The sequence below is a fragment of the Vulpes vulpes genome, chromosome 14 (assembly GCF_048418805.1).
Source record: "Vulpes vulpes isolate BD-2025 chromosome 14, VulVul3, whole genome shotgun sequence".
Taxonomy (NCBI): Eukaryota; Metazoa; Chordata; class Mammalia; order Carnivora; family Canidae; genus Vulpes; species Vulpes vulpes.
Genome location: NC_132793.1, coordinates 105152457 through 105179451, shown reverse-complemented (window position 1 = coordinate 105179451; position 26995 = coordinate 105152457). Strand labels below are relative to the sequence as shown.

The following is a 26995-nucleotide window of genomic DNA, read 5'->3' as shown; positions in this document are numbered from 1 at the left end:
GTGTGCGTCCTGAGTGCAAATATCTTCTTGGACACCTCTCGTCCCCAGCCCCAGGCCAGAAGCCGGGGCGGAGGGCAGAGCCCTAGTGGCCCTCTTCCATGGTGCAGCCCGCACCTGGCTGGCACACAGCACGCGTTCAATGTCTGCCCCGTCGATAACCAAATGGATATCATTAAGCGCCTATTAATCAGATCAATAGTGCAAGTACTCCCCAAAGACAATGCCTATTTGGAAATACTTCCTGAGCTCTGTTTTTCTACCCCCCGCCCCCCATGAGCCCCCAATGCTGGACTGGGGGTTCAGACAGGCCGGTATTTTTGCAGATAGCGTCTACGTTTGGACAAGAGGGGCCGTGTCACCCCTCTCGGCTGTCACCTGGGGTATGCAGCCCTTCCTCCCCCCGGGCTTGCGCCTACCGCGCCGCCTCGGTGGGTTTTCTTCCTAAGAGCTATGGGCTTCTAGGGACACAGAGGCCCCTCCGGGCTCCGCGCAGCCTTCCCCAGCGACCCGCTCGGAGACCCGCTCGGGGACCCGCTCGGAGACCCGCTCGGAGACCCGCTCGGCGCCCGCGGGCCCAGGGAGCCGCACTGGGCGCCTTTGTCCGCCGCGCCTCCGAGGGCCGCTTCGCTCCGCATCCTAATGGGCTGCCCCCGCCCCCCCGCGCGCCCCCGCCCCGCCCCCGCCCCGCCCCCGCCGCCCCCCGCGCCCTCGCCCCGCCCCCGCCCCCCCCCCCGCGCCCTCGCCCCGGGGGTCCCGCGGCCAGCAAGTCTCGCGGTGCTGCCGGCGGCGGGGAGCAGCGGCCCGCGCCCCCCGCCGCGCGACAAAGGCCGGCCCGGGAGGCGGGGGCGGGGGCGGGGCGGGGCGGCGGGAGCGGAGGCAGCGCCCGCCCGCGCCGGCCTTTGTGTGGCGGCGGCGGCGGCGCCTGGGCCCGCCCGCCCTCCGGGGCCCGGCTCCGCGCCGCCCTCCGCCCCGCCCGGCTCCCGGCGCCCGGCGCCCGGCTCCCGGCTCCCGGCAAGATGGCAGCCCCGGCGGCCGTCAACCCTCCGGGTGAGTAGCGGCCGCGCGCCCCGCCGCAGCCCCGCGCCCGCAGCCCCGGCCCGGCCCCCGCCCCCGCCCCCGCCCCCCTCCCGGGCGGCCCCGGCGCGGCCCCGCGGCGGCAGAAGTTTGCAGCGCGGATTCAACAGGGTGGCCCGGGCGGGAACTCGGCTTCCCCCGCGCGCCCGGCCCGGCCCCCTCGGCGACCTCCCGGGCTGCGGCTGCGGCTGCGGGTGCGGGCCGGCCCCCTGCGCGTGGCGGGGACCGGGGTGGGGGCGAGCGGCCCCCGAGGACGCCCCGAGGCCGCCCCGAGGCCCCCAGCCCACTGCTCTCACGTCCTGGGTGTCGGGCCCGCCCCCCCCTCCCCCCGCTCGCCCCGCCGCGGCCCTGGTGCCCCGGGGGGAGGCAGGACCCACCCCCGTCAGGACGGAGGGCGGGCGCCCAGCAAAGGAGGAAGAGTGCCCCGGACCCCGCACCCCGCACCCCGCACCCCGCACCCCGCACCCCGCACCCCGCAGCCAAGGAGCCCTCCGCGACCGCGGCCCGGGACCGCGCTCCCAGGGCCGACCCGCCCAGGGCCGCCCGCGGGGCTGGGGCTGGGGCTGAGGGCTGGGGCCAGGGCGCAGGGAGGCTGACTCCGCCGGGCAGGCCTCGGGGAGCACCGGCGGGCGGGGGTCGTGCGCGGGCGCCGCGGGGTCGCAGACGTGGTGGGACCTGAGGGTCTGGACCCGCTCCGCCGCGTGGAGGAGCCCTCGGTGGTATTGAGCAGGCGGGTCACATGACACTGCTCTTCCGAAAGGTTGACTTGACAGCCTGGCCTAGAGGCACGGGAAGGAGCCGGCGAGGCCTCGAGGCAGGGAGGCGACGCGAGGCCGAGGCCCGTGCTGGGGGCACGGTGGTAAGACCTCCTGGCATTGGCTTGCAGCCGAGGAACGGCGCCTCGGGGCAGGTGGGGCCTGGGCTCGGCACTGCCCAGCTGTGGACACACGGAGGTGGAGGGTCCCAGGAGTTCCAAGGAAGGACTTTCCTTCGGAGAAACGAGGAGCCCTGGAAGAGCATGTCATGAATGTGTGGCCCAGGCCACTGAAGGGGAAGGTGGCGCACCTGAACACCGGCTCCAGGGTGCTTGCCCCGCGCACCCGCAGTTCCAGCCCGCGCCACTGCTTACAGGTCAACAGCAGATTGATGGGCGTAAATGCTTTAACGTTAAAAAAAAAAAAAGCAAAGGCAATCAAACGAGGATATTTTAGCCCAATAGAGGTTTATGTTGGAAAGAGGAATGAAATCAAGGAGAGTCTTCACATAATATATACACACCCATATACCCTCATGGCACTGTTCAAAATGGTTTTTGCCCCTTACACTGTTCCACCAGCTGTCTGAGACAGATATGGGGCAGCTTCCTGTGCCTTCGAAGGTGGGAGACTCACATGATGCAGGTGAGGGGTTGTTTTACTCTCTGGAAAGACCTGGCTTGCTTGGCAGACCGGGTGTCTTCTGGTCTTATCTGCATTGGCAGACATGCCAGACATCCCGAGCACAGAGAGGTCTTCTCAAATGAAAAGTCTTTCCTCTTCTCCAGTCCCCTGTGATGACACTCCAATCTGTGGGCCATGTGGTTCTTGTCCAGTATGAACATCTACCTTCTCCTTTGGGAGAAAAGATATAGTTTGAAGGGATACAGCAAAGCCCAAGAGAACACTTCAGATTTTTTTTTTTTTTTTTAAGATTTTATTTGTTCACGAGAGACACACAGAGAGAGGCAGAGACACAGGCAGACGGAGAAGCAGGCTCCCTTCAGGGAGCTTGATGCAGGACTCAATCCCAGGACCCTGGGATCAAGACCTGAGCCAAAGGCAGATGTTTGGCCACTGAGCCACCCAGGTGCCCAAGACTTCAGATTTGATTGGCAAAGAGAGGCCAGGCACCCAAGCCTGTTGCCCAGAGTCCATCGATCCAGGGCAGGAGTCCTCCGACGCGTCTTTGAACACCTCCTCCTCCTCCTCCTGCATCACACCTCTCCCCAGATGTTGTTGCTTTGCAAAGAGTAAGAGCTTGGTAAACACAGGCAAATGCACTGGGAGGCACCGAAATTTATTTGTGCTGCTACTTCGTGCCCAGGGTACAAAGGCCACAGCCTGTCACCTCTGTACACCTGCCCACTTGTTCGTTTTCCTAGCTCATGGCTGCCTGCCAGCACACCCCTCAGCACACAGCACCCCTGCTCTGTGAGGCGTGGTGAGGGCAATCTGGGGTCCATGACACTGGACAAAGCTGAAGTCTTCACATTGTCTGGTAGTTCAGGCCATAGGAACTCCATTTAAACCTCTGATTTGCCTGTTCCAGATCTCCTGATTGGCTTTTAGGTCCAGATTCTAGCAGCTTCTCCGAGGGAGGTATGCTCTCTGAGGAGAGAAAGCCTGGGCTCTCCACAATTCTCCTGGCTTCTGTCCCCGCAGTCTGGGTCTCCAGTGACACCTGACATTCCATACTTCCAGGCCCTACACCAGACGCCAATTTTCCCTATTCTCTCTGGCTGGGGATGACATATGTCCTCTACACTGGGGAATGGAGTCCTAGAAACTTCTGTTGCAAGTGTGCATTATTTGCTTCCCTTCCTATTTGGGTTATATTTAGGCATTTCTGATTCATATGGAATAGGGAAGGTTTGGATTAGTTTCACGCGTAGAGGGTTATCTGTAACTGAAATGGCACAGGGCACAAGGGGACTTCTTTTCCAATGCCATCACTCCACCTTAATCTTTTGTAGCTGAAGCATGAGGGACTCAGGTACAGTCAGACCAGAGAACATCAGGAATTAGACATTATCAGGACATTTCCTGCAGTGAGCATTTGCAAGGTAATTAATAAGGCATGCTTGCACATGTTAAAGGAGTGTTTCAGAGACTTAGAATTTCTTTCTTTCTTTCTTTCTTTTTTTTTTTTTTTCTTTCTGAAATCAGCTACTAGACTTCTTTTCCCTCCGTGTTTCTGGTCTTTGACATTTTAGTTTGGAACTGATTACATGGTCCAGGAAGGTCCTCTGGGTAAACAGCTGTAGATGTAGGGACGTTTGGGTCAGTCCAACAGACACATTGAACACTTTTGATGTACCAAGCACTCTGCAGGGTTCAGGAGATTGTAAGGTCAGGAAGGATGCTCTTTGACCTCAGGGGGTTCTGAGGCTAACAGGGGAGGCATAAGGAGAATAACTTCATAACAGAAGGTACAAGGGAATACACATTGGACGGCTGTGCCTGCATCATGCCGGGAACCCAGAGAAAGCCTTGTGGGGAGCTAGCTTCTGAAACCTGGCCTTTAAAAGAGTATGTCCTACAGAGAATGTAGGGTCATTCTGGGCTGGTGTTATGTGGGCAGACTTGTGAAGGCCTGGGGAGCCCTCCAGTGGCTGTCCTGTCAATGCTTTTGGGGATCCAGAGGGACACTGACAGTGGGATAGACTCAGGATCTGGGAGGGAGGCATGGGGTGCTTGTGGCCAGTGGCCCTGCCCTACGTAGAGATAGATGTCCCACCGAGCTGACCACGTAAGTCCCGAGTTCTTTACATACTGCGTTCCGTGGAACCCGCGAACGGGTCAATGCAAGACACGTCGCTGTTTTATCTCCTCCTGAGGCAGAAACTGCCAGTTCAACACTCTGACACACCATCAGTTATACGCTGTACAGGCATTTCAGGGATGTTTTGAAAACGTGTGTTTAGAATCAGTCTAGTACCATGCATTAGGCAAAAAGTCCATTTTGCTGCCAGACCATCCACATGTAAAACATACGGTTGTCTTCTCTCTCTCTCTTTTTTTTTTCAAATTTATTTAAATTCAGTTAGTTAACATAGAGTGTTGGTCTTCTTTTGAGTAAAAAATCTTTATAAAGTTTACCATGTAGGCATGTGCTATGAGCCTAGTGATGAGCTGAGGGACTTTTGGCTTCTGCCAAGTGAAAGGAATGATACCTAAAAAAGAGGTTTATTTCTTCCTCAGCCAATATTTACTAAGGAACTATTATGTGTCAGGTACCAAGAGCTAGGTTCCAGGTGATCAGATAAAACTATGAATAAAACCAGGACAGCCATTGCCACTGAGCTGCTTACAGCCCACGGGCACACATAGCCATAAAGAATCACACAAATAAGTTAGTTTTAAAATTGTTAATGGTAGGAAAAAATGAAGGCAATTTGAGGTTTGTCTCTTGGAGGATAAATCTTTTTTTTTTAAGTTTTTGTTAGCATTTGATTTTATAGCTTTCTCTTATAGATCACTCCATACAAAGCAAATGTGATATCGATCAGTTTAGAATCAAAGCTCTCTGATATGACAGTTCTTACAAAAAAAAAGTTAAAGGACATTATATCCTCGGATTTGTAGGCAGTCGTCGTTTAAAGAGTTTGGTTGATTCATCGAGATGTCCTGATATTTGCTTGTTATCTTGCACGAGCGTTGCAGGTATTCACTTTACACAAACATCATTACTGCTGCCTATTATGAGATGTTTTATAGGTGAGACAAGGTGGACATGGGGACCCATGGATCTTGGCTGAGGTGATGGATATCCTGGTTTAATGTTAAGGTAACAGGAGGTTCTGATAGGCAGTGTTTTATGATCAAGTTCCTACCACTCACTGTTTGCTGCAGAGATGGATATGTATACATTTGTAAAATAAAATAGATATTAATTAAGCAAAACAGATATGTAATATGTAATGAAATGCTTTACGAGATTATATTTCAGGTTTAGGTTAACTTTGTACAATTTATCTGATTTTCTTTTTTTAAAAGATTTTTATTTATTTGAGAGAGAGAGAAAGCATGAGCCAGGGGGAGGGGCAGAGGGAGAAGCAGGCTCCCCACTGAGCAGGGAGCTGGATGTGGGGCTCTATCCCAGGACCCTGGGATCATGACCTGAGCCGAAGGCAGATGCTTAATCCGCTCAGCCACCTATGTGCCCCTATATGACTTTATTTTTTGTTGCGGTTGAGTATAGTTGACATGCAGTGTTACATTAGTTTTAGGGGTACAACATAGTGATTCTGCAACACTATGCGTTATGCTGGGCTCATCACAAGTGCAGCTACCACCTGTCACCACACAGCACTATTATGATACCATTAGCTCTATGCCCTGTGCTCTACCTTTTATTCCTGTGACTTACTCATCCCATAACTGGAAGCCTGGACCTCCCATGCCCCTTTACCCATTTTGCCCATCTCCTGACTCCCCTCCTTCCTGGCAACCATCAGTTTGGGTTCGCTGTATTTATGAATTTTTGTTTATTATTTTGTTTTTAGCTTTCATAAGTGAAATTATATAGTATTTGTCTTTCTCTGTCAGACTTATTTCACTGAGCATAATACCCTCTAGGTTCGTTCATGTTACAGTGACAAGATCTCATTCTTTTTTATCACTAATATTCCATTGTGTGTGTGTGTGTGTGTGTGTGTATATATATATATGTATATATATATGTATGTATGTATGTATCTCTATTCATCTATTGATAGACACTTGGGTTGCTTTCTAGTCTTGGCTATTATAAATCATGCTGTAGTAAACACAGGGTTACATGTACCCTTTTGAATTAGTTTTTATTTTCTTTGGGTAAACACCCAGCAGAATTGCTGGATCATATGATAATTCTATTTTTCATTTTTTGAGGAACCTCCATACTATTTTCCAGAATGGCTGCAACAGTTTGCATTCCTGCCAACAGTGCACGAGAGTTTCTTTTTCTCCACATCCTCAGCAACACTTGTTTCTTGTGTTGTTGATTTTAACCATTATGGTTTCGATTGCATTTCCCTGATACTGAGTGATGTGGAGCATCTTTCATGTGTCTGTTGGCCGTCTGGATGTCTTCTTTGGAGAAGTGTCTATTTGCAAATATCTTCTCCCATTCAGTGGGCTGCCTTTTTGTTTTGTTAGCGGTCTTCTCTACTGTGCAGAAGCATTTTATCTTGTTCAAGTCCCAATAGTTCATTTTTATTTTTGTTTCCCTTGCCTGAGGAGATGCATCTAGAAAGATGTTGTGATGGCCAATGTCCAAAATGACTGCCTACATTTCCTTTTAGGAGTTTTGTGGTTTCAGGTCTCCCATTTAGATCTTCCATCCATTTGAATCTAGTTTTGTGTTACGGTTTCAGAGAGTGGTTCCGTTTCATTCTTCTGCATGTTTCTGCACCATTTGTTGAAGAGGCTGTCTTCTATATTCTTGCCTCGAGGAGGCAACCTCCTCAGTTGAGATCTGAGGAATGAAGAGAGACAGGGGCAAGGAGGCACATTCTGGACACAGGGAAAAGCCTCTGCAAAGGCCCTGAGGTCAAAAGTGCTGGTCTGCTTTGAGGAACCAGAGCAGGCCAGAGTGGCTGGAGGACAGTGAGCAAGGGTGAAGTGGTGCAGGAAGCCAGCCTGTGGCTGGACGCTGGCTCATGGGAGGTCATGGAGCTTGGGTTAGGGCCCCAGAGGAAGCCACCTCTGAGGCAGGGAGAGCCACGCCCTGACTGCCACTTCACCGTGCTGTCCCTGGCTGCTGTGTGGAGAGCAGACTGGAAGGAGGAGGAGAGGCAGGACTGCAGTTGGAGGCTGCTGACGGGGGCCTGGCTGGCAAGGGAGAGGGAGAGAAGAGGGAGGAGGTGAGATGTGCTTTGGGGCCAGGATGCTGAACGGCACTGGGAGCACTGGGCCCATTCTGGTCCATTAGCACTGGGGCCAGGCACCTCCCCCGTGGGCACCCACACTAGTGACTTTCTTTTGGGGGCAGAACCGTCAGGACTATGTGGTGAGGGGCAAGCGAGAGTGTGAGGAAAGAGGAGGAGTGGTGGCCCAGGCTGCTGTCCTGCTGCCTGGGTGGTAGGGGCACAGGGCCCAGCAGGCCTGCTTGAGGCCTCAGCTGGGACGATTGGGTTGGAGTGAACCAGTTGGCTTAGGGTGACCCGGGACACAGGGCTGAGCTGTGAACAGATGGTGGCCACAGGGCCCTGGGGACCCTGGCTGCAGACGGGAGCACTTTGGGAGGGACATCAGCCTTGCAGTAGCTCCTCTGAGTGTTCTCCTCAGGGAGGATGAGATCCCAAAAGCTCCCCCAACCCCAGGCAGCACCCCTACTTAGAGCTCCACTTGCATGCTTAGGGACATCCTTTCTGCATCCTCCCCTCCACCCCGTCCTAAAGTCACGGTAGTGCTGGGCTGTCATGTGTCAAGTGTAGCCTGGTGTGGTCCGGCGGGTGGGAGCGGTTATGGCACAGGGCAGGCTGGTGGCCGCAGGCACCACATGGGATGCCCTGTGGGCTGAATGCGGTCTCCTGGCCAGCCTGTCCACCCCAGGGCTTTTGCTGACAACGCGTTCATCTATTTCTCCCACCCTACTGCTCACCTACTGCCCACACTGAGGTGTTTCCCTTCTCCTGATCTCAGCTTGAATTCTGACCCAGCTGGAGGTGGGGTGGGGGCTCTCCTGATGCCTTGATCCGGATCCAGCGTGCCTGTCCTGCACTCTGCCAGGGCCCTCTGCATTTGGAGCATTTCTCATCGGGAGTGAAATGGTAAATTGTGTGCTCATTGGTCAATGCCTGGGTCTCCTGCTGGCCTGTAGGCCCCACGGGGGCAAGGAATGCCTTCTTTCCTGTGCAGCCCCTGCACCTGCCATACCACCTGCTGGGCAGTGGGCATCCAGTACAGTGGGTGCTCGGGTACATGGATGCACGGGTACATGGGTGCAGAGGTGCCAGGGAATTGTGTTATAGTCTTGGATGTGGCTGCCTGTACATGCCTACCTTGGAGACAAGAAAGCAAAGCCATAGATCGTGAATTCGTGGGTCTCTGAAACGGTAGGCCAGAGCTGTCTAGTTTAGATTCTGGCCTTTATTTGTGGGAACTGATTTTGATCTGTAAATCCTCTCAGGGTAGTCCCTACCCCAACCAGTTCCTCCACACTTTATCTCATTATAAAGGAAGCTTGGAGATGCACAAATCTTATCATCCTCCCCAGAAGGAGGGAGGTCAGGCTGGTAAGAACCCGGCGACCAGCTGGTAGTATAGTGGAAGGCCCATCCTCACCCGGGTCTTTATTAAAGTCCCCCTAGGGTCCTCCTGGAAGGGGTGCTCCCCTTCCTGCCTTCTGTTTTGTGTGTGGATCTGTGGATGAGTGTGTAGTTACCAGCAGCTGCAAATAAGGTAGACTCCGGACTGGCCCTAGATTCAGTGCCCGGAGGCAGGTGGCTCAGACGCCACACAGGGAGCCGTGACCTTTCTGTTCAAAGGATACATCCAGTGTCCTGTGATTGGATGCCGCAGGCTGGAGCAGCAGTTGGAGGCCGGGACCCTTTGCAGATAAGGAGCCTCTGTGGCTTTCAGGACTGCAACAGTTTGACCATTTCCCAGGCAAATCCACAAAGAAGCAAAAATGTTCACAAGCAGGTGATTCCCAGTTTCGCACATCATATGAGAAGCCAGGGAGTGTCTTTGACCACTTTGGCTATGCTGTGAGTGGCCAGAGCCTGGGGTCCCCTTGCGCCTGTGGAGGGGTTCCCCTCTCTTTATCTCATAATCTTCCCCTCCCCCGACTGCAGCAATAAGGATAAATATTCGTTAGGGGAAAAAAAGTTGGTAAATGTACAAAAACGGGAAGGTAGTTCCCCCCACTCACTTAACATTTTTGTATGTGTTATTACAGACTTTCCCCCTAGCTCTTAGATTCTGGATGTATTGTTCTGTTTTTGCTATATCCTCCCTTCATCAATGGTAGGGATGCTGGCAGATTCTGTTCTAGGGCCCTGCCCTAGTCTGTTCCCTCAGTCTCTTATGTTTATGACCATCTATGGTCATAGATATCCCTGGAGAGAAAGATGTAACTACATGATTTCTTTCTGCCCTTAGGTTCACTCCTGGAAGCAGAATTGGACAGTTGAATGGGTTTATGTGTTCTTATTCCTTTTAGTGCAGAGGCTCAGCCTGGCTCAGAGATGTGCCTGGGGTCCCCACTATGTAAGTAGAAGAACAGGACATGGTCCCCCTTCACTTCCTCCACAAGGCCTTCTCCAGCAGTGGGGAACGTTCACCATCCCAGAAACCTTGGATCATTGCTGACTATGCACGCATGTCTCTAGGATGCATTTCCCAGCTGACCCCCTGGCTGATCAGTCCCCAGGGCTCTGGGTGTGTGTGGGGATACCCTTTGCCTGTGCTTTGTGGCTTAGACAGTTCACGGCAGTTATTTCTACTTCAGATGCACATTTGGAAGGTTTTAAGGGGTGAGGGTGGAGGTGTGTGTGTGTGTGTGTGTGTGTGTGTATTTGATCTGGTGACACCTGCATTGGGCACCTCTTTACCCAGGCCCAGGTGATGAAAGGAGAGACTTAATGGATGTAGGGCAGGGGGAAGGACCCCCAGGAGAGCATCTGGGGAGTTGGTGCTCAAACCAAGCTTCGTGGGTGGATCCCCGGCCTTCGAGAGCCGGACCAGTTAAGACCTTGCTGGCCTCAGAGTGGGGAACCAGAGGGGAGGAGGGTCCTCTTCCAGACACCAGATTCTCCCTGGGGCCCTGTGTGACCCTCTCTGGCCACCTGAGGCTCTTCACCTGTTGAGTGGGGACATCTTCCTGCCCATTTTATGACCAGCCCACCAAACTGTCCTCATGGTGATGAAAGAAAAAGCCACTGAAATTGCTAAGTGATGGAAGGGAGGCCCGGACACCTACAATACTGCTCTTTATAACATCAATTAATGAGCTCACTTCCAGATGTTGAGGCACCAGGAGGCTTGACGTTAATTATTCCCCCAAGTTTTTAATTCATGGCTATACCCAAATGATATTCTCTTATTTTGGAGGGACCTCTGACTATGTGGCAAAGCATCTGGGAAACCTGGCAAGGGGTGGGCAGGGGCAGAGGAGTGTCCACACAGTGTTTACCTGTGGGGGGCACTGGTGATGTCTAGACTGCTTGCTGGACAGAGGCCAGAGGCCAAGGACAGTGGAGGAGGTGGCATGGGGCTGGCATTAGGGGGGTCGGGGGCATGGATATTGCTGAACCTGCTGCCGCACCTGGGTGGGGAAGGCCAGTCTGCAGGGATGGGACTTTGTATGATGTCTGGCCGATGGAGCCCAGATGACTGTGGGGCGAGTGGCCAGCAGAACGTGATGGGACCAGCTCTCATGACCACCACTCGAGGGTAGGAAACCATGGTGGCTGTGAGAGCAGGATGACACTTCTCAGCTAATAATGATACCCGGGAAGGAAGTGAATTTAAATGTGAAATACCGGAACTGCAGAAATTTTTTATTATTATTTTTAGAACAGCATTGATGTTTCTATCCCATCAGCAGTTTGAAATGAGGCGTAGTCTGGGATCATTTGCCATAATTTGATATGCTTGATGGATTCCAAGTCCCCCAAAGAATAAAATGAATGAATGTGATCAAGGATCACAGCTGTGTTCTCTCCTTTTGAAAGCATTTCATACCAGAAAACTTCCAGTTTGGTTCAGGCAGCCTTCCCTGAGCACCCTGCCTCCCCACAGGGAGGGTGCTGTGCTCTTGTCCTGGGGTGGGGGCAGGTAGGAGGATGCTGAGCAAAACAGGTTGACTGCACGCATATTCAACAGTTCTCCAGAATGTTCTCTAGAACAGGCACAGTTGGGAGAGTTCTATGCAAGGGATTGGCAGCATGCCTGACAGCAGGGGGCAAGTGTACCCCAGCCCACTCCTCTGATGGTTAGAGAAAGGATGCTGAAGGGGTGAGCTCGGGCGTACAGCTCCAGTTAGGACAGGGGCCTGTGCCTTTCCCTGATGTTAGCCCCCAGCTGGCGCATCTGTCCGAGTGTCCCCCAGATCGGCCAGGCCTGCACCTCCTACAGTTCCTACCCACCCCCCTCCAGGTCCCCAGTGGCAGTGAATCTCCATTCACTGGCCAAAACCAGACATTAATTATTTTAATTGCTTATCCACCTGATTAAACAAATATTAATTTGAATGCCAACTGCGTGCTCACAGTCGTGTGCAAAGCTGGGTGTGTGGTTGGAGAGTCAGCTGTTTATTAAGGAATTGCATGCATGAGGCTATCATTAAAATAAGTAAGAGAAAAGAAAGGAGTCTTTGTTTCCAGGTGCAACAGTAAGCCCCCGAAGTGTTGTGAGCAGGGTGTGATGTGATGGGAGGACGGTTCTGGAAAGATCTCCCCGGCTGTTGAGTCCACCAGCCGGCTGAGGGACACCTGCTGCAAGGCCGTGTGGACAGTCTGGGTGGGGGTGGGGGCGGCCTCCTCAGGGGGCAGTGGACATGGGGGGAGGTGCAGGGAGCCTGAGGTACTTAAGCAGTGACACACCAGCTGAGCCGGATGACAGGCTGGATATGGCTGATGGGGGGACCGAGCAGCAGGGCTCCTGACTCAGTCACTAGGTGAGTGGGGCACCGTGTCCCAAGGCAGGGGACATGGGTGAGGTATGGGAATTGGGGGGTATTTTGGTGGAGGTGGTGGGGAGCACATGCATGGATTTGCCAGAAACCCTGGAGTCATTTCATTTCCCTGTGAGTTGGGACTTTATTTTTTATTACTTTTTAAAAGATTTTATTTATTTATTCATGAGAGACAGAGAGAGAGAAAGAGAGAGAGAAAGAGAAGCAGGCTCCACTCAGGGAGCCCGATGTGGGATTTGATCCCAGGACTCCAGGATCACACCCTGAGCTGAAGGCAGGTGCTAAACCGCTGAGTCACACCGCTGAGCCACCCAGGGATCCCCGGGACTTTATTTTTTAAACCACGCTGTCCCCAGTACCTTGAACGAGGCCTGGCACCTAATTGCTGTATACAAATATGCTTAACACATATTTGTTGAGTGAATGACTGAATCGGTCTCCATGTCTCCCAGATGGCAAACCAATGAAGAATCATGTCATCCCCTGAGATCCGCAGAGCATGGTGTTCCTCAGGGGACTCAAGGCTGCCTTCGAGTTTTTGGAGAGACTGGAAACAATCTTACCTTGCTCCCAGCCAGACCTCCGGGGTCCTGGACACCTGCTTTCAACATGCAGAAATTCCTGAGACACGTTATCTCCCCCGCCCCAAACCTGAGAATATACAATCAGTCTGGCCTCACAATCCCAGGGCAGTGCTCGCCCACAGGTCTGTCCCCACGCTGCAATAAAAGCTGCTCCGAAGATGTCTCAGTTCTTTCTTGATTGTGGTGTTTAGCGACACCCCCATCACTGGGAAGGAGAACATTCTCTCATAGAACCACACTTTGTGACCCAACTCAGGAAATTAGCATTAATTAGACAGTACTAACTAACCCAGAGACCTTATTAATACTTAAACCATGTGTTCTTCAGAGCCCGAAACATTGATTTCCTGGACCTTGGTGTGGTCCAGGATTACAAATTGTATTGAGCAATGATGTCTCTCCTTTTTTGTAGGATTTTTTTTTAACTGGAGTATAATTAACACACGATGTTACATTAGTGTCAGGTGCACGAGTCACATCAGTGTCAGGTGGGCGAGTTACATCAGTGTTGGTGCGCAAGTTACATCAGTGTCAGGTGCGCGAGTCACATCAGTGTCAGGTGGGCGAGTCACATCCGTGTCAGTGCACAACATAGTGATTGAACAAGTCTCTACGTGACTTCTTGCTCATCCCTGTAAGTGAGGTTGCCACACATTGTTGACTATATTCTCCATGCTGTACTTCTCATCTCTGGGATTTATTTTATGACTGGATGTTTATACATAACTCTTTATCTCCTTTGTATCATATCACCTCCCCCTTCCCCCAGCACCACCAGTTGGTTCTCTGTATTTAAGAATCTTTTTTTTTTTTATTTGTTCATTTGTTTTGTTTCTTATACTCCATATCTAAGTGCAATCGTATGGTATTTGTCTGCCTCTGTCTGATTGATTTCACTTAACATCATACCTTCTGGATCCAACCTTGTGATGTCCCTTTACAATTCTGGAGTAATTGCTCAGAGGCTTCTTTGTTTTTGTTTGTTTTTCTTTTATGGCCTTAACATTGTGGCTAAGTATAGGCCAATCATTTTGTAAACTATCCCTCAATTTGGTTTTGTTTGGTGTTGTCTCATGGTTGCATTGGGGTTGCAGTTTTTTAATTTTTTTTTTAAGATTTTATTTATTTATTCGTGAGAGACACAGAGAGAGGCAGAGACACAGGCAGAGGAAGGAGAAGCAGGCTACCTGCAGGAGCCTGATGCAGAATCTGATCCTGGAACACCAGGATCACGCCCTGAGCCAAAGGCAGACGCTCAACTGCTGAGCCACCCAGGCTCCTGCACTTCTTAAATTCTTTATCAGAGACATTACCAAAGTGACATTGTATCACAAGACTGCTTTTAGCAATTGTCACTCAGAAAGGGGGGCCAGTCTCTGAGTGGACGAAGTCAGGGTCCTGAGAAGACAAGGCCGAGGAAGGGCGTCAGTGGTTGTAGATGCCATTCCTTGCACGCCTGGTGAGCCTTCTCAGGATTCTGCAGCCATTTATGGGCAGCTCCAGACACTCCTTGTCGAGTACAGGTCCCAGTAGAGTTTTAAAAAAGGCTGTGAGGCTAATACTTTCCTAAACTAAATATCAACTTCATTTGACAAATAAAATAATTATAATCTAACTGTGTAGGGATTATCATATCTCTAATAAAGTCAATAGGGATTTGAAGTGTTTAATTACCAACTTTCCCGACATACAAATTGAAAAGCTTTTCAGGTGAGTTGCTCATGTGGAAATGCCTGAAACACGCTGCAATTAACAACTAGATCTTCATTCAGACAGTAATTAGCATGTGATTTGTCCTGCTCCTTGTGGCTGGTGCACATCCTGGCTTAGATGTGTATTTTCATTTATGTTAAGGAAGTTAATTTGCTCCTTCTAGGTTTCACTTAAAAGCAAGTTGGTGTTTTGCTGTGATTTTATAAAGAAAGATCTAGTGACTTAAAAAAAAATTATTTTTTGTGTGTGATTTGCCTGCAGACTTGCTGTGTTTTCCAAAGTTTGAGAATCCCTCCCTCCTCCTTCTTCCCACCTCGTCTCTTTCTTTCTCCTTCATCTTCCTCCTCCTTCTCTACCTCCTCCCCCTTCCACATGCCCCACCCCACCCTTCTCTCTGATCAGAGACCCAGGAGCCAGTGAGGGTGGAGATGTTGGGACCATCCCCGAGGTTATGGTGGCTCACCTTGCTGGGCAGATGTGTCAGAACTCTGAGGCCTCTGCTCTGTGCTCGGGGCTGATGTGAGTGCCGTCTGCTAGGAGGCACTACAGAAGATGAGGGCCTCTGTTTACCCATCTGTGAAACGACACAGCTCCCTTATGGGTGCAGGGGGGCCTGTTCTGTGTGCTCCAGGTTGGGAGTGAGCAAGGTGCCACCTTGTGCTGGATGTAGGCAGGCTGGGTGGACCTGGCCCACTGGTGGCTGTCCCATTGCTGCCGCTCCTTGACATGTAAAATGGGGTGCCTCACTGGTTTGTGGTAAGGACGAGAGGGTTATATTTCATGGTGTTCAGGGTGATGCCTGGCACAGGATAAACACTGGGCACATGGTGCCACCTCTCACCAGTTCTGCTTCTCTTGGAGCCATGGTGCTGTGGAGCACGACAAGGGTCTGGAAGGGAGGAGCATCTTTCCAGCCATACAGGAAGGACTAGGGGGGGACACAACTAGGTGTGCTTATGGAAGAAGGGGGCTCTTAGGAAACAGGAAGCCCCCATAAGCCCCCATCTCCCCTGGGCATGCTGGGGTTGTTGGGGGCTCTTGTATGCATGCAGCCCCTCCTCCCTGTCTCATTGCTGGTGCTGCCCCTGCCCCTGGTGTCCCCAATCCTCACAGCCAGCACCCCCCCACACACTGCTGGGGGGCTTGGCTGTGTCCTCCTCCTCACCCTGCCCCTCCTACTACTTTCCATCCTGGTCTTGCCCCAGAATTCAGACCTGTGATGCCCTGCCTCCCACCCCTTCCAGGCTCCAGGCAGACCACCCAAAAGGGTGCCCAGACTGCACCTGGAACCTGCCTGTGCAGGTGGTGGCTTGGTGCCCCCATCTCCTTCTACCTGTTTAACTGGCCCAATGGGGCCAGTTTGTATATCTTGTGGACAAGTTAGAAGTTAGGAATTGTGCCTTTTTGTCTTTATCCATTCAACAAGTTTGTCACCTGTCTGCCCATTTTCAGTCATGGTGCTTAGGTGCTGGGGACACAGTGTTAGAAAAGACAACGCAGACTGTCCTTTGTGTCTGGACGGTCTGTTGGAGGCGGCCGGCAGGAGGGTTGGAGGGCCAGAGGGCCTTGGGCGGGAGGAGTTGGCGCTGGGGACGCTTCCCTGCAGGTGCAGGTCTGTTAGGCCTGTCTCCCACTAGGTGGCGCAGCCACACAAGTAGTGACTTGGCTCCTGCTTGCCCTGTCTCAACATCATGGTCACCGCAGGGCAGGCTTCTTGACCAGCGAGCTGCCCCTCTGCCCCCCGCTCTGAGGCTCTGTCAGGAGGCCAGGATTGAGGGAGGTGACATTTGCATTTCAGAGCCGTCCCCAGCTGCTGCTGCTGCCCTTGGTTCCTGGACACCCTGAGGTCCACAAAGGTGGCTGAGCCAGGACCATGCCCACTGCTAACTAACTCACCTGGCTCTGGATCCATGAACCATTGGGTCTTCCCAGTAGTTGGGGTTAGTAGCCCCATTTCACAGCTGGGGAGTGGTGAGGCTGTTCTGATGCCTCACCCTGGCGCTTCTGGGTGGCTTTAGGAGGAAGGTGGTGGGTGGATGAGCAGGCTGTCCTGGGACGGGGCACTGGGCAGCATGAGGGTGTAGGAGGAGAACCGTGTCCCCGTCCTGGAGCTGGCTCCCCTGTGCTCTTGGGCACTCTGCTTTTTTTCTCTTTGGGTTTTTCTCATCTATAAAATGAAGGTTTGGTCCTTGGTGTGGGGATTTGTTTCATTTACCATCCTGGGTATTCAGTGGGCCCTTTCTGGCTTTCAGGGCTGAATACTTTTTTAATTTTTTAAAAGATTTTATTTATTTATTCATGAGACACAGAGAGAAGCAGAGGGAGAAATAGGCTCCCTGTAGGGAGCCTGATGCAGGACTCAATCCCAGAATTCCGGGATCACAACCTGAGCCGAAGGCAGACGCTCAACCACTGAGCCACCCAGGTGTCCCTGAATACTTTTTTCTTTTTAAATAAATCCTTTATTCTCTCTTTCTAGAAATTGTTTATTGGATGTAGACTTCTCACAATGGTCCTCCATCTCTTCTCCCATTCCCCAACTCCTTGATCGCTTTGGAGAGATTTAAATTTCTTTAGAAACTAAACCTCTCGTTTCTTTCCCCAGAGAAACTGCCAGTTTGTTGGCATCCAGGACTGGAATATCCTCACTATCATTGACAGGGTGTCAGGATAAGGAGAGAGATGGGGCAGGAGTTCAGTGTGTCATCTCTGCCTGGGAAATGGTGGCTTTTCAAAGAAGCATTAAGATTCTCTTAATTAAGTAGAACAATAGATTTCCAAACTATACCATCACATACTACTATTTACAACCTGAAAAAAGTGATTCAAATGTTTGAAAATAAAAGGATTGGCTATGCTCTTTCGGGCTCATGCAGAGACAAAGAAAGCCATGGTCAAAATTTTAAAATCAGTAAAAAGGAAATTAATGTCAAAACATCTAAGAAGGCCATTTTAAGCCTTAATTTACTGATTTTGAACCTTAATGCATGAAACGATGTTTATATAACTGATAGAAATTTCTCGTGATACCCCATCTTACTGCATTATTTTTTCTCATCAAATTCAATCTGCTTCCTCCCTTGCAGCTTGGTTGTTAGAACATTTCATCTCATTTTTCCTGGGGAAGATGCACCTTTTCCCTCAGGTATCTGGGCCTTCTAGAGCTCAGGAGAACTGGAAAGGAGGCCTCAGATCTTAAATCGGTTGTAGATCCTCATGAGATGCTCCTTCTCCGGGTCCTCAGGAGCCACTTGAAGGCAGCCAACTGGCCAGCTGCTGTTAAATCCAAGTGGGCTGTCAGGAAATGATAGCATTGAAAAATAAACAAAATCAGGAGATCCATGGGCAGATTTAATAGCTACTAAACACGGATGAATGGGGAATTAATGAATTAGAAAATGGAATGGAAAAAATTATAGAGCATTTAGCACAGAGAGGATGCAAGAGCACGTGGCGGGTGGGGGGTGGGGGGCAAGACGGTGGGGAGACCTCCCATTCTGTGCCCATGGTAGAGCTCTGGTCAGAGGTGGCAGGGATAAACCAGAAGAAATGCACACCTAAACCAAGTGTAGTGCAAACAGACCATAGCAAAGACAGAGAAGACCAACGGAGTGCGGGGCCTCTATAGGACTCTGAGTAGCTCCCGTCTTTGACTTGCTCAGGTGTGGCAGGCTTCCACTCCTGGGACCCCAAAGTGGCCGTGTGCACATGGAGTCCTGATGGACATGTTTTTTCCCACCCTCTCAGTAAAGTTGGCTATTTCATTGGCATTTCTATGGGATGACCTGGAGGGGGGGAGTTTGTTTGTGGTCCCTATTTCAGGTCCCCAAGTCTATCCACAAGGCTCAAGTGAATTAAGTACTTCTAGAAGAGGACATTTAGGAGAGAGGAGAGCACTGTGTATCAGTCCGTGGATACAGAAGAGGTGGTCATGTGAACATGTGATGCTGGCTGTGCTCCTTCTGTGGCCAGGGTAGAAGATCGTTGAGGTTGATGTGGATTCTGTACGTAGGTGTGGGGTACTGGTGGCCCCTCAGCCATACCTGGGCCCTGCCTGTCCCCGTACTATCTACTTTGAGCATAGCTAGAGGAGCAGAGTTGGCTTTAGGGTGCCGTCTTTGTAGGATAGAAGGCAGCCCCAGCTGCCCACAGAATTCAGTCTTTCTTGACCTTCTGTCCATCCCAGCAAAGTCGAACTTCTCAAAGGCCTCCAAGGCTTCCTGGAGTGGTCAGGGCTAGCAGAAGGGAGGGCGTGGTTGATGCTAGGTCATGGTCACCAGTCTCATGGCTCTTCTCCCTTGGGGTCTGTGAAAAGGAAAGAATGTTTGATTGCTCTTGACCAGGTTAAGTTATCTTGTGTAGAGGAACATGTTTCCCAAATCGAAAACATTCTTTATGACTGGGCGCCATTGACCAATGGTGTTAATCAACCCCAGGCCGCCATGACAAAGTGTGGGAGACCAGATGGCTTAAATGACAAAAGTTCTTTTTTTCAGTTTAGAGTCTGGGATGTGCGGGATCGAGATGTGGGCTGATCTGGTTCCTGATGAGATCCCCTCTCCTGGCATGTGACGGCCACCTCGCTGTGTCTGCACGGGTGGGAGGGGGAAGCAGGTTCTCTGCTGTTGCCTCTTCTCCTAGAGACACTAATCCCAGCACGAGGCCTCACCCTCAAGACCTCATCTAAACCTAGCAATGTCCTGGGGGCTCTGCCTCCACATGCCATCATGCTAGGAGTTAGGGCCTTGACATATGAATCTGGGGAGAGGGGATCGCCATTCAATTTATAGGGCCAGCATAAAGTTATCTTGTTGGATGTTATTGTAGCAACCCATGTTTGGGGCCATAAGATCATAAACCCAAGCAGAAAAGGCAAGAAGAGACCACCATCAGGGAGGGGAGTCTTGGGGGATATGGCTGACCTGTGAGGTCAAGCTCAGCACTTGGGGATCCTTCTGCTAAACGTGGGCACCTATGCTTTGTGTCCCTTGGCTACATGTCTTCTTCTTTTTCTTTGTTTTTTTTTAAGATTTTATTTATTCATGAGAGACACACAGAGAGAGGCCGAGGCATAGGCAGAGGGAGAAGCAGGCTCCTTGCAGGGAGCCTGATGCAGGGATCTCGGGATTGTGACCTGAGCCAAAGGCAGAGGCTCAACCACTGAGCCATCCAGGTGCCTCGACTACGTGTCTTCTAAGACACATTTTAAAATTACTATTTTTTGGTTCACAGCACACATTGATTCTGTATTGGACCGTCCCACTCAATTTTGAGCTTGAGTACAGTGCCTGGTATGGTACCTGATACAAAACAGGTGCCCAGAAATCCTTCATGGAAGGCAGGCAGGGAGTTTCGAGCCTCAGGATTTAAGAGAGGCAACTTCTGCTGATGGAGCAAATGGGAGTCAGCTCACCGCATGGTTTGAGGAGGAGAAGCTAAGTTCAGCATCAATGTAGAGACCGAGGCTAACTCTGAAAGCTGTAGAACGTTATGCCAAGTAGGTGAAGGTCATATACCTTAGGATGGTATGGGTTGTTTGTCTTAACCCTGTAGCCACAATAGGAGTCCCCATGATAAAGCCATGGCCTGATAGTCATCCAGGGCTTGCTTGGTGCATGCTTGGACATGCACGAAACTGAGAAGACACTTTTTTTTCCCATTTAGACAGTCTCAGCTCTTGGAAAGTTCTCTGCGACTCTTCAGAATCTGCTTCCCTGACAATTCTCTCTCTTCTTGAATCTGACCTCTGAGGGGTCGTAGTCTGTGTGCAGCTCTTCTCTTTCCTGCCTGTTTGCCCCTAGCCCCTCCTGACAATGGGGGGCAGTCTCTGTCTGCTCCATGTACCTGTGCGCTTAGGGTAACACCTGTACAGTAACACTTGTACTTGTTGGTGACTGGGTGGAGCATTATTGTGGGCCAGGGGGTGAAGATCCGGGCGCCTTTCTGCAACCCCGCAGGAGGCAGTGCTGTACATTTATTTACTCTGAGCACGTCTGCACGTAGACCTGAGGTGTTCGAGGGAAGTTGCCGAGCAGTGTAGCAGTCGGTACTCAGTGTGCATTGCCATTTGACCCACTAACAGTTTCTGGGACATGATCTCATGCAGCAGGAGTATGTGGGACGCATAAGTTACTGATGGACAGAGTCAGATTGTGACTCACCCAGCTTCACAGGTGAGCAAGGCAGGAGCTGGGATGCTCCTCCATGTCCCAGCTCCCCACCACGTGTGTGTACACAGCAGACGTTTTCAACTGAATAGGCATGAGCTCTGTTCTCTCCTGGAAGAGAAAGGTAGAGGATTCAGGAGGAAGCAGAGAACTGTTGATCACAAGCAGACATCTCTTTACAGACAAGGATGACTTTCACTCTGTGTCACCTGCTTGCAGCCATGTCCAGTCTTTGGATCCAGACGACAATCATGTCTCCACATGTGATGACCTGCATCCTCAGGATTTATTGGTCACATACTTCACGCCAGGAAGTAGATTGGAAAAGATGTAAGATTTACTTTTATTGGTTTACGTCACTGGGAGATTACTTCTCAGAGTGCCTATTCTACATTCTGGGCATTCTTTTTGGATAGAAAGTAGAGGAAATTAACTTGACTGGTGCAGCTTTTCAGACCAAAGGGGTGCTGTGGGCCTGCCTCTGCTCAGGTGAGATTCGTGACAGGGCCGCTGTCCAATCAGGGCTTGCCAGATCTTTCTCCTCATCTCTGGAGTCATGACCACCCTTCAGTGCTGGAAGCAGCAGAGACTCTCTGGCGCCGCTGACAGCATCTCCTTATTCTCCATGTCCCTCCCCCCTTGCAGTCACACCCACAGGATATCACAGCCACACTGAGAAAGTAACCTCAGGGCCACCTGGGGAGGGATGTGCCTGCTCTTGCCCCCCAGCCCCCTGCAACCATCTTCAGGGCCTTGCCTTCTCTTGGCACTTCGGGGCTCCTCCCCGAAGTGATGAAAGCCACTGTTCCAGGGACCCCCCCAGGGCTTCCCTGGCACCTGCTAACAGCAGTGTGATGAGCCTTGTGGCTGCGTGTTCTCTGTCCAGGCTCAGAGATCTCTCTGATTCCCCCCTCCCTGAGCCCAGCCAGCCTTTCCTCGTCCCTGCCCCCTGGGCATGTCTGGCTACTCTTTTCAGGACTCCCAATCTCAGATAGCCCTGTGGGAAACTGCACAGATAGCCATGTATCGTGTGTGTGATCAACTGGGCCGTGTAGTCCATAGCAGAGCCGCCAGGTGAGAGCCCTTCCTATCCTGGAAGCTCACTGGATGTGTTCCTTCTCAGGATATCACAGAGCCAGTCCACAAGGACGACAGCCCCCAAGGAGGCAGAGCCCAGAGAGTGCGGGCTGCGTAGCCCCACTTTGGTGTGTCAGTAGCTTCAGGCTCTGTCCTGGTTTTCAAGGCTGGGATCGCCTGGTCCTTCAAGGGTATTCGTTGTGACCTTGGAGTTTTTCTCTGCCCTTTTGCTTTAGTGACACACAGAAATAACCGGAATTGGGACTGTGGGCATGGAGGGCCATGAGCCCCTGTCCCCACAAGCCACCGAACCGAGAAGGTGATCAGGCAGCCTGCCCAGGCCCATGGCCAGTATGGGCCAGGGGAAGACTGCTCCTCTTCCTCGGCTCACCCATGATCCATCTGCACCTGCCTGCCTCTGCTGAGCCCTGTCTTGGTGGTGCATGCACAGTGACGGATCACACATCCTCCCTCCCCAGACCATGTCCTGGGGGGTTTGCCCACCGTCTTCATATCCTTCCCCAGCAGGTGGTGTCCTCATCCTCCCACAGGGCACAGGGCATCAGTCCAGGAAACCAACACAGGGATTTTTCTATAGAAAAGCAAACCAGTCACCTGCCACCAACAGCCCTCCCCAATAAAACCAGAACCCCATGCCCTGAATTGTCCTTGCAAGCTGAGCAGCCTTGGGCGTGATATGAGCAGGCCCTTCACCTTCTCTACACGGTCTTCTGGAGGCTTGGGCTCTTTGCGCATGTGGCTGGCCAGGAGCACTGGGACCGTGGACGCAGTATGCATGGCCTTGCTCTTCTTACCCAGGTCCCGTGATGCAGGGCCAGCACCGGCCCCCTCCCGGCCCACCGCCAGGGCAAGCTGCCCTCTTCCCACTGGAATCCCTTTGCTCCTTCTGCAGCAGTGGTGAGCTGCCTTTCAGGACCCTGACCCCAAGCCTGTGCTGGTCTCTGACACCAGCTGGCCTGAACATCCTCCCTGAGCCTGGCCAGGGGACAGTGCATAGTGGGGGTGTGGTGGGAACACACAGGGCAGCTTGGACGTGCTTCCTACAGGCCAGTCTCCCCCCAATGTTTGCTCCTCCATGTCCTCCCTCTGTGCTTCTTTTTCTGTGGGGCCTCCTGGCGAGCAGACTCCTGCTTCTTGCAGCAGGGCCCGTCTCTGTGTCCTGTCCAGCCTCCTAGCTGTGCTTCTGCTCTTCCAGCTGCTTCTGTGGGTCCGTGCAGCCTTCTTGCATTTGCCTTTGCTCTCATCAGCACGGTTGACGGTGGCTCCTGCTGGCCACGTGGTCTCTGTCTATGTCCCTGGGGGCAGGCTTTGCATCTGTAGGTCTTCTTCAGAGATCACCCAGCAGCGGAGCCGTCTCTCACCCTGTGCTGGACCTGCTTGGGTGGCCTCTGGGGGAGTGGCGCCTGGCAGAAGGCCCAGCAGTAGAAGGGACTGGCTGCTGCATCTCTGTGCCTGGGGCTTCTGCCTCCCAGACAAGTCTGGCATGGCAGCCTCTGTGGCTCGATGGGACTGACCAAAAACCTGGGAAGGCTCTGGCTTGGTGCAGAACCAGGTGGTTCTCTCTTGGGAGCTCAGCCTAGAAGAATGGTTGTTTTTTTTTTCTAAATAGGTAGAAATGCGGTATGGGTTTCCCACACAGCTGTGCTTCTGCAAGGCATGGGCCGGGATGAAAGATTCGCACGTCCACCTGATGCTCACTGCAGCTCAGGCACCGTGGGAGGGCAGTGCCTTGTCCGCCAGTCAGCTGCGCTAAACTCATTCCCCCGGGGTTCTTCTTGGGCCAGACACCTGGGCTTATTTGCTCAGGCCAGAGGTGGGCAATTATGTCTAATCAGCTGCATCTGGCCTGCCTCCTATTTTTCTGTGTCCCACTAGCTAAGAAGTATTTTTACGTTTCTAAATGACTGGGGGCGCATAAAGGAATAATATCTCGTGATGTGAAAATTGTATGAAATTCTAATTTCAGCGTTCATAAACTGGCACACAGCCAGACCAACTCACATACACAGCATCTGTGGCCACTTGCGGGTAAGAGCCGCACAGGTGAGTAGTTGCCATAGAGATCCTGTGGCCTCTGAAGCCTAGGATATCCACTACCTGATCCTCATAGGACATGTTCTGACCTCTGGCACCAATGGTCCAGACTGAGGGGACTTTCTGCTGGGGCTGGGGCCTCTGAGACACACAAGGATGTTCCTGTGAGCTCTGGGAGCCCTGGTCTTTCGTAGCGGAAGGGTCTGTCCGTGATCCTTGAGGGCTTCTGCAGCCCAGGCTTTACAGGGAAGTGGGGAGCCCAGCAGTCTCCTCCAGGAGCCTGCCCACTGTTCTCTTCAAGTATTGGGTCCCAGGCAGAGATCGGGCCATTGAGGACAAATCCTGTTTGGTCTGTAGCACCAGAGAGCACAGAACAGAAGACAGATTCCAGTGCTTGCATGCAAACATTTTTACTATTTTGTATATTTTATAGTTAGAGAGTAATTCACTGTTTAAAATTGAACACAAAATGTATTTGTCAAATGATGGATGAATACGTTCATCAAGGAATATATTCAACGAGAAAGCTACTTTGTTTCATAGAACGTTTGGAAGGGGATGTTGTATCTATGCAAGGATATGTGATTTCCTTAATTGGTGTGTTGTGTAAACAAGGGATGTATTCACAGTTATTTTCTTTCCTTTGCAAGGGAGGCATTTTTATGGAAGGAATTGTATTTCAAGAATGGGAAGGGCCTGTTGGGTTTTATGGATCTCTACGGGGGGCGGGAGGGGGGCCGTGTACCTGGGTGTCCGTGGGCTGGAGAGGAGCAAGGTTACCTTTCCTGCGGGCCCAAGCTCCCTGGTACTCATGTCCAGGTAGAGGCCAGCGGCGTGTGAGTCTAGAGGGTTAGCCGAGTCCAGAGAGTCAAACCCAGGACTGTGGGGCCTCAGAGAGAGAGAGCCGGGCTGAGGGTGTGTGTCACAAAGTTCCGTGTCGGGAGAAGTGGTGCACAGATGTGTCACAGGGGCTGCTCTGTGGACGAGGAGGTGAGGGTGGAGTGAGGGATCTGGGGAGAACTGCCCAGTGGTGGGTGGAGCAGGGGCAGAGGCATGTGGGGATTGGGAGGAGTGGGGAAGGAGAAGAGGATGTGGCAGAAGTGGGATGGGATTTAGGGGATGAAACCACAAGCGAGGGTGAAGAAATGTAAAATGTATGGCCTTCACCAGGATGTTTCATGAATTTTCCGTGAGTATTGAGTGCAAGGGGAGTATATGGAGGGGATGGTCAGGTGGAAGTGGGGCAGCCCAAGGGCACCTTCTCCTTTGTTCTTTCCAAGGCATGCCCCTGTGAGGCAGCAGCTGGACTCTTGACTCTGTGGTGAGGCCCCTGGACCACTGGGTCTGTGCAGCTGTCTGTGCTCACCTGCAGCTGGATGCCCCACACTTGCTGAGGCCCATTTTCCAGGGAGCCCCCAGTCCCTGAGTGTCCACACACACCAGTATGCCCTCCTGCCGCCCAGCCACAAACCCCCTGGCCCTCTGCCAGGCTCCATCCTGCATTTACCAGGAAGCTACTCGTCTAGGATGCCCCATCTGCCTCCCCAGCCTCCAGCTCTCCCTGGGGGTTCTCACCTTCTCTGGAGCACTTGCTCCTTTAGGTTTGGTTGTCATTGTTAAGAATCCTTAGGCTCCAGGATTCAAGGCATAGGAACCTGGTCTGAGAGGAGATGCTCTCGGGTCAGGACCCAGTGTGGCTGAGCTGAAGCCTCGCGGTCCTGTGCACTGGCTGCCTTTTGCCCTGGGATGCACCTGCTGTGCACATCTGTGATCGTATAACCCCTCCCGCAACCCTGTCTTAGGGGCCTGGGCCTCTCCTCTCTCCCTCCATATGGACGTCCTCTACCCCAGGCCATTCCTGGGTCAGAGGTGGGTGGTGTTTGGGCTCTAGAGACCATGTTAAAACTGCCACTGGTCATTTGGTACTGAATTTTATCTGAATAATTAAGAACCTGGCATGTGCCTGGCATGTACACCCAGACATGGAGTAAAATTCATTCATTCACTTATTCATTCATTCATGTAAAAAGCATGCATTGGATGCCCACACATCCCCGCTCTGGTGCTCCGCATATGTGCAACAGCGAACACACGATCTCCATCCAACTACAGCAACCTCCCCTGGCTGCACTGTGTCTTTTCCCTTCGTCTGGCCTCCCCTGTCCCTGCTCTGCACCCCCCTACCTCCCCACCCCAGTTTAGAGCTTCCCTCCCATTAACCTGAGGACGCCATGTCCAGCCAAGGCTGAGCCAGCTTCGTGAAGTTGCACTGTCTTACCAGCAGGCACTCTGTTTCTTGAGGACTCAGGGCGCTGGTGGCATCTTGGTCTGCTCAGGCCCCTGTAAAAGAATGCCACAGACGGGGGGGGGGGGGGTAGCTTCACCAGCAAACACTTATTTCTGACAGTGCTGGAGGCTGGAAATCTGAGGTCAAGGTGCCAGCTGTTGTGTCTGGTGAGGGTTTGCAGGTAGATGGTTTCTTGCTGTGTCCTTGCCTGGCAGGGGGCAGGGAAAGGAGAAGTGAGCACTCCTGTCTCTACTTAGCATTGCACTAATGCCAGTGAGGGCTCCTCTCTGGTGACCTAATCACCTCCTAATCCCCTTCCATTGGTGTTGACTGTGGACATAGGAATTTGGGGGCTGCAAGCATGTGGTCTGTAGCAGGTGGGTGGAGCTCACTGGTGTGGAACCGGCGATCTGAGCACTGTTCTGGGGACCCTGTTGATCCCCCACATGGTGACAGGGGAAACGTGGCCATTCCTGAAGGGTGTGGTGGCGCCACGAGACCTGTGAGCAGATGGTGCCCTGCCCTCGGGGAGCTTCTCTCCTCTGGGAACAGTGACGTGTCAAGCGGCGGATTGTAAGCACGGGATCTAGCTTTGCCCACGTCCACCCCTGTGTCCACATCACAGTGCCGCCTCCCTCAGGGTTGGGTGGACCGTG

General features: G+C 52.2%; 1 protein-coding gene across 4 annotated transcripts in view; it reads left to right on the top strand.

The window, feature by feature from the left end:
- The first annotated feature begins 793 nt into the window (after positions 1-793).
- Positions 794-26995, top strand: part of ARNT2 (aryl hydrocarbon receptor nuclear translocator 2) — a 156393-nt gene continuing 130191 nt past the window's right edge. Inside the window, exon 1 of one of the 4 annotated variants that reach the window (XM_072737502.1) lies at positions 794-1047. In XM_072737502.1, the coding sequence (XP_072593603.1) occupies positions 1017-1047 (31 nt within the window). In that variant the 5' untranslated portion in view covers positions 794-1016. The remainder of the gene's footprint in view (positions 1048-26995) is intronic. The other 3 variants (XM_072737497.1, XM_072737496.1, XM_072737498.1) reach the window with 3 other exon arrangements.